The sequence below is a fragment of the Pseudochaenichthys georgianus genome, chromosome 4, assembly GCF_902827115.2.
Source record: "Pseudochaenichthys georgianus chromosome 4, fPseGeo1.2, whole genome shotgun sequence".
Taxonomy (NCBI): domain Eukaryota; kingdom Metazoa; phylum Chordata; class Actinopteri; order Perciformes; family Channichthyidae; genus Pseudochaenichthys; species Pseudochaenichthys georgianus.
In genome coordinates this window covers 41,619,524-41,627,577 of record NC_047506.1, presented here as the reverse complement: position 1 = coordinate 41,627,577, position 8,054 = coordinate 41,619,524, and the positions used below count along the sequence as shown (strand labels likewise).

Here is an 8,054-nt window from a genome sequence, read left to right as displayed (position 1 = left end):
GTATAATGCTTTATATCAGCAGTAATAAAACATTACAACACATTGTATGACCTACAATGTCAAGTATCATATCACAAAATATTGCTGTTCACTTTTTCCTCTATACTAAAAGCAAACAATAAGCACTTGTATTAACTTATAGTTTCATGAAAATGCATTATGAAAGTGATTATAATGCATTATATAAAGGTCATAATGGTGGAATAATATTACACTATGCAAAGAAGTGTCAGTGAGCTTTTTGGAAATGTTGTGACACTTGACCATATGTCATTGAAAAAACCTATACAAATGTGTTATGATAGTTTATATATAGAATTCTGAATATTTATGAGTGCATGGATCTATTATTAGGCCTATACATAAACAGTTAACACATTATGTTAAGTCATAGAAGGTGCGACCCAAACCTCATTTCTAAAAGATGATCAGTGATGTCAGAGTGTATGCATAATGCAGAGCAGATGCTCCTATATCTCCTATATCAAATAGTTCATATACTCCAGGTGCTTACAGATGAGGATTGTCCGAGTCCCGGCTGCAGACTGGGCCTCAGGTTTATTTTATGAATTTCCCCTCAGCCACAATCAGTGCAGCCGAGTTTCCTTTGGTGTATCCAGAGGTGAATAATTGATGGGAGGATAAAAGCGTTTTTGGTAGAGAGCTAGACAGTCAGACAGGAGAAGGCTGGGAATCCCCCCCCAATCCCCATCTCAACCCCGCCCGCCCCGTGCCGCCTGGTGGCCTCGCACGGTGCTCCTCGGACGGCTGCTTGAAGTGCAAATCTGTGTTCCAACTTGTTCCCGGTGCCTGTCAGCATGTTTTCCTCTTGTCAGCAGCCGCAGTGTGGGCCCGTGTCACCCCCGCTCCGCCACTGTAACAGGATCATTGACAGGCCAGTGACACTGCCCAACCACATAATGGAAACCTATTGATTTGTCTCCTTTTTTTCCCCTTTTCTCACACAGTAGCAGTCTGTGGCGCTTTTGGAATAGCTGGCAGAAGGACAGGTCATGATCAATGGCCCTGATCTCTGGACCGCTGCTGCCAAAAACACAGCACTGACAAAAAAGTCCTGCAGTTAATGCTCACTTTCTCAGGACACAGCGATTACATGTTAAGTTCTGATGGTTTGAAGTTGGGTTCCATGAGTTATTATCCGTCTTCACTTTATTACACTGAAAAATCTGAAAAGTTGACTTTAATTAAATGTATTATGTCAACAGATTTCACATAGGCCTAACTGAATTAGGTTGAAAGCAATAATATTAAGTTGAACACTATATTTTTTATTTAAACTAAATATTATTGCTTTCAACTAAACATTTAAATAAAGTCAACGGTTCAGTTTTTCAGTGTACAGTAGATAGCGGTCAGAAGCATTAGCATGGGAGCTAAGCAGTGTTCTGCTGTGTGGACGGTATCAGTAAGCTATATTTAGAATATTTTCACGGGTTTACGTTGCTGTCAAAATGTCCTTTATGACAGCTGAACCCTTAATCCATGATCTTTACCAAACCACTATGACTCCATTGACAAAAATAGTCATTTAAAGTTGCAAAACAGTAGAGTTTCTGGTCTACCACTGCCTTGATCAGTTGGTTAGTTTATGTGATTGTGACACTTTGGTAAATACAAACTAACCAGAGTAACTAAATAATATAGTACTCCATTTCGTGTCTCCAAATCAGGGCCAAACTAAAAGCCATCTAACGGAAATCTGAGAAAAGTAAGAGAAAAATACAAAATATAAGAAAAATCCCTTTATTCCCTACTATTAAAAAAAAAAAGTACTTTATTAGCTAATAAGCAAAAATTCCAAAATCACAAAGTAATTCAGGTTAGGGTTAATGGTCAATGTTCCTTTTTTAATCAGCTATCAAGCAAGTGCTACATGTGTGTATAAAATGCAGGTTTTCTGTGGAGTGCATACAGGGTTGGCGTTTGCCATTTTAATGGAGCAATCTCCAGGGAGGAGCCCCCCCTTTGATACCCATGGCAGTGATAAGCATGCTTTGGCTGCCTACCATTGGACACCCATGGCAGATGGCGAGTGAGGGTCCTGCAACAACACATTTCTTTATGTCGGCCTTGTCCCCTCTCTCTTCAGCCATTGGAATAATGAAAAGCCCAATTCTGGTCATGGCTAACTCAATCTCATTATAATCTCTCCTTTTTTATTCATTCGGCCCCTTGGGATGCTGTCTGCCAGCGATGTGGCTTTCAACCTCCAGAGAGAACATCTTTTGAAACAGCTAGGAGACCTAATGAAGTCACAGTGCCACAATTATTTCCCAAAGAAGGAACATTAATGTACTTCAAAATTCCCTCCGGAGAGGCATGATGACAATTGGTTTGTACAGCTTTGATCGCTGCTTTAAATACTGCCCAAGATAAACTGCAGGGTTAGCCCCCTTTGCCACTGGTAAGTAGAAAACCCAGGAGTGGCTACCAAGCCATTGGATACATCAAATACTGCGCCTGTAACGCTAAAAAGTGGAGTTTAAAATAGCACATAGCCCTAAAAGTACTTCCTGTTGGGAATAATGGCACAACATCATACAGGAATCTGCATGTTTCACCCTGAAGAATTGCAACAAATAAAATGTGTAGTAGGCAGGGGAATAGTTCACCATGAAAGGGTCAGCTCCAGAGGATGCTAAAAGCTGTGCTCTATAGGGAGAGTGGAAACATTGTATATGAATACAACTGTAGACAGGGAAGTAGATGCAGCACATAGTATATAACATGATAAACACTAGACAACTTATATTGTCTTTGATCAAATGCTCCAGAAATTCATATCGTTTTTATTTTGCAAAGAATGTGATTATGTTACTACCAAAGGATATCAATTTACTAAATTAGTGCCATTAGTATTATTTTTTCAATAAATTCAATACCATATGATATAAATAAATAGATAAAGATCTGCTGTAAACAGTATATATGTTACAAAAAGGGTCAATGCAAAAACTAGGAATTAAATAAGATGGCTAGAGTCACAAACAACATGTCCTTAAGTGCAGGGGTGTCAAGCTCAATTTCATTGCGGGCCACATTCGCATAAAGGATGCACTCAAAGGGCCGGTTGTAACTATATATAATATATATATATAAAATAATGTATAATATGACATTATTGCCTCTGAATTGGATTATTATCGGATAGGATAATAACTTAGTAATTAGCTACGTCTGAAAGCAGAAGTCCAGGGCAAATAATTGCAAGTCTCTTCAGTGCGCATGTCACAAAACAAGATGCATTGTGGGACATGTAGTTTATGGGCAACCTGCTTTTGTAAAGTGGCATGTAACCGTATAATAAACGTATTATATTCTTTGCAAGCTCTTGCGGGGCCACATAAAATGAAGCCGCGGGCCGGATTTGGCCCCCGGGCCTTGAGTTTGAGACCCCTGCTTAAGTGCTTTTATTAACAGCCAAAATGCTGAAAGAACACAAAGTAACAAGGATATAGTCCAAAATAGAAAGAAAACAAACCTCAATATATATGTACAGGTCGAAGAAATATAACTGGTACGTCTCTGCTCTACAGCCACAGTCAGACTAATTCAAAAACACTTAAGCCCCTCCCCATAGGACAATCCACTATGTATACCCTTAATTACTGTTATTCTTATCATCTACAAACGTATTCAAAATGTAGTTCAAACGAATTAAACACAATAAATCAAATAGGTCAACATATTCTACATTTCTGACCACAGGAAGAAAATGGTCACCCGTGCCCATGCACTACAATACATGCATGCTCCAATTGAGCACACCACATACAGCTGTATCTTTACTTTCAAATAAAACCACAAGTTAATAAATAAGAGTTGACATATCATTTGTTGACATGACATGTTATTAATTAAACACAGATATAGCAGCATATAACATCGTGACTTCAGTGTTGTGTCTTTCTGTGTTTCTCGTTGGCTCTCCACATCGATATTCCAAAAGATACAGCTTATTCTCTGGAACACAATTGTCACCTGACGTTGAATGCCCAACACATTTGGCCACCATTTCTTCAAATTGAGAACCACACAAGGCGAACCTTTAGTTAAACCTCTCCACAAAAACTGTAAATAATCTCTTTAATTTAACTAGAAGACATACTAAACTGTAGATCGACTCTCAAATCAATACAGCATATCTTATGAAACTGTTTTCTGGATGTGCCATGCTGTAATTCTCGAATCTACATCCAACTGTTGATGTAACTTATCAAATAATTATACATAAATGCTTTCGTCTAACTATTTAAGAACAATTCACTTTATCTAAAAGATAAAGTGAATTGTTCTGCATGTCTACAATTTTAGAAAGCTGGATATTCCAAGAAAAATAGATAAATACATTTCATTACATTCGGTTATTAAAGCTAAATATTTATTTTATTTAGAATTCTTCTTCTTGCATTCTAGGTGTTATATAATAATGTGCATATCATTGGAGAAGCATGATTGAATAACACAGACATGTATTTATTTTTTAAAGACGTTTTCTAATATGAAAATTGAAATTCTAAAATTGTAATATTCTAAGAAGTATTTATGATAATGGCGACATGTGAGTTGAGTCTTTTGGCGTCGACTCACCCACTTCCTGTAGGTGCCGAAAAGAGGGCGAGATGGACAAAGTGTATGACAACATGTCCTGGCAAAAGACAAAGTGCTATCTTCCAGTGACAAACCCGGAAAGTTCTACACATTTCAAATGATTTGTCATCTTTTTACCTCGCATAGTCTGAAAGTATGGACGAGTCTCTGCATCCTGCAAAACAAGCACCACGTTCATGAAGAAACATATGGAGGGCAGGTTATCGAAATGCCAAAAAAGTGGCCAGTGGTTTTATAGAATATTTCAATACATTCTCCGTCATAGAAGAAAAAAAGCAACTAATTTAGCTCCAAAACTTCAGGAGCACAGATCTGGATGTTGAACACTATGCTGTTAATAATGGGGACGTTTCCTCGTTAGAGTTTTCTCTGTATCAAAAGATGTTACCGTGGCTATATTGAGAGGCGGTTTTCAGATGTGATGTTGCTGGTTGAAGGTTAAGCAGAACAAGCTGTCCTAACATCTTGAATGTCACTTTGATTAAGAGATGCTGCGTGTGGGGCAGACACCGAGGTGAACTCCGACGGAGCACAGACTAATGACAGCCCTGTGTACACTGCTTAGCAACACCTTATTTGATCTCCTCTCTAAAACTAAATGAGATATGAACTTAATTAAAAAGGCTCATTTTAAATCTTGCCAATATAGGACTGGCAACACTTCTATTACATTTTGTTGTTGTGATAAAACGTTTCTAAGGAAAACAATATTGTTTCTTTCTTGTAATGAGAAATGTACCTTTTCTGACCTAAATTGTCTTAAAACATATTGTATGTTGGACTGTTAGAGGAGCTTGGGACTTCAGCTTTGCATTGCCATGACAATAAGACCTATGAATCTTGAATTGAATCTTGAATAAAAAGTTCAGAAATGTTAATATTTTCTTCATTTCATAATGAATATGATTTCTCATCAAATGCTTATGACAAGGCACTTTTCTTTATGAGAAACACATGTTCTAAAGAAAGACCAGTTTCCATTGAAGAGATGTCTGCTGCCCATTGTTTTGTCTAACTTATCTAGCAGTCAATATCGATCAATCTTATAAGCTTTCCTAGCCAAGTATAAGGCAAAGCATAACAGTAAAATATCCTATACATACATGTGTGCTAATTTAGTTATATTAATATATCATTTTAAGTAGTCTTGAGTTCACTATATATTTCTAGGACTAATCTAAAACAATGTATGGATTATACAAACAATGTGCACATTCAGGCAGCTGGAAGTTCCAGATGGGTAGAACTCTACGTTGGCTCTTGGCGCTCATGGGAAATCTGTACTTTGTGAAGACCCAAAACCTCCACCATCCCGGTCCCTGACTGAGGCACCCTGGTGTGCAGGAGGTGCCTCTGTAGATGCCTGATCCAATCCTCCTGGATAGACAGGGGGCCCTGGAAGACCAGGTCACAGAACCTGCAGAGGGAGGGGAGACCCGTCAGTTATTGTGCACTCATCGTCTCCCAGTGTGAGAAGTAAGCATGCTTTCTCATATGACTTTATTTCTATTCAGACTATAAAGCGATCTATCCAGCAGTTACATATTCCAGATGTTCACGGATTAGCCAGGGGGGATCAGCAACATGTTCCATTATAACAAGTTAAAAAGTCTTCCCGCTGTCAGAAATGTATGTTTCCGGAAGAGGAGCGCCTTTGAAGTGCATTAGTAGAGGAGAGAACTCTAAGACTCTCTCAGTTGGTTAGTCGTCAGGCTTCTGTCAAACACCTTGGGCCCGTAAAGAAACAGCGCCAATGTACATGTTCACCATGTGAATTGCAGTGCTTCTCAAAGTGTGGTCCGCGGACCACTGGTGGTCCGTGAGCGCCCCCTAGTGGTCCGTGAGTATATTGGTAACATTTCACATTTGAAATAAATAAATTAATTTAAGTTTTCCGCACTCTCGCGGGAATATCTCCGCAATGGAGCGAGCTTAAGTTTCACTTTTCATTGCATGATATAGCCCAGATAAACACCTTCATCACACATGTGGCCACTTGTTTGTACCATTTTCAGGCGATTTGTAAAAAACGATGTGTTTTTGGATATTTGTGGAGTTAGGTGGTCCGCGAGTGTTTTTTTATTGGTTAAGTGGTCCTTGGTATGAAAAAGTTTGAGAAACACTAATGTAGAGGGATGGGATTGTATTTCTCTGAGAGTTAGGGTTAGGTCCATCACTGTTCCCAGCATGCCTCTGGGTCACTGGTCAGGTGGAAGATCAGACAAGCAAGGACGTCCATGTAGTACACTGTGTACACATACTTACTTTGGTCTGCGTGCATTTTGAAAGGGTCGAGTTTTCTTCAACCAAGCTCAGATTGTGTGCACTTATCCAAAAAGGCAATCGCAACATGTGCGACCCTTCCCCTACGTAGCCTAGTTGGTAACCAATGAGGCTACTCAACCTTTTGACCCTCATGAGTTCAACTCATAATGCACTGTATTTTGCCATATCTGTTAGTGTGAACGCACTCAGAACAGCAAGTATGCTCATGGGAATACAACAAAGAACAGGCGTACTCGATGCTCTGCTGACATTAAAGGCCTGCTTAAAAAACAGAGAACCAAAACCAAATAGCAGGATCAATGCGATACAATTGTCCATACCCGGTCCGGTAAGCATTAGAGTGTGGAAGCTAATTTCGGCCCCTGGGTCTTTTCAATAGTTTAAAGAGCCTGTGACAGCATCCCAACAACTGTTGTGCAATGAAATATTGGGCTACTAGTCATCTCGAACCGTCAGTTTAAAAAAGAAAAAGCGATACCGTTCCGTTAAATATCAATAATTTCGAACATCGCGGGGAAATTCCTTCGACTCATTTTGAAGTTTTGGGGGAAGCCGGAAGTGACGTCAATGCGGGAACGCTTCACTGTGCGGCGAGAGAGCCAAACACGGAAAAAGTGTGTTGTCATGCGTAGAAATGGTGAATTACTGAGTTTAGGCACGCTAATAACGTGTTAATGAAGTTGACTACAGTATATTCATATTTGTCAGTGCTTTCATGTCAATTCGGCGAACATAAACATAGATCAGGGATCACCAACTACATTTGTGCAAGGGCCGAAATGTAACCAATAGACACTATCGCGGGCCAGCGATTTTTATATAGCCCAGAATTTTATAAATAGTATTCAGATTACTTTTGGAATACTTTCTTTTTCCATAACAGATGGGTATGTTTTGGTGCACAGGAGACACTTATTTTACTGTTCTAATGGCTTATCAAGAACTCAAACACAACATCTTGGTGTCATTCTGGACAGCTCTCTCATCTGCACCCACATAAAAAACATCACCCGGACTGCATTCTTTGTACTGTCTTAAAACCTTTCCTTGGAATATGTTATGAATTGTAAGGTGTCCTTGGGTGCTTTGAAAGGCGCCCCTAAATAGAATGAATCATCATTATTATTATTATCTGA

General features: G+C 39.1%; 1 protein-coding gene across 2 annotated transcripts in view; it reads right to left on the bottom strand.

The window, feature by feature from the left end:
- Positions 1–2,795: 2,795 nt before the first annotated feature.
- The window catches only part of znf644b (zinc finger protein 644b), a 63,791-nt gene continuing 58,532 nt past the window's right edge, over positions 2,796–8,054 (bottom strand). For both annotated transcript variants that reach the window (XM_034080305.2, XM_034080298.2), the window contains one exon: positions 2,796–6,049. In XM_034080305.2, coding sequence (XP_033936196.1) covers positions 5,881–6,049 — 169 coding nt within the window. In that variant the 3' untranslated portion in view covers positions 2,796–5,880. The remainder of the gene's footprint in view (positions 6,050–8,054) is intronic.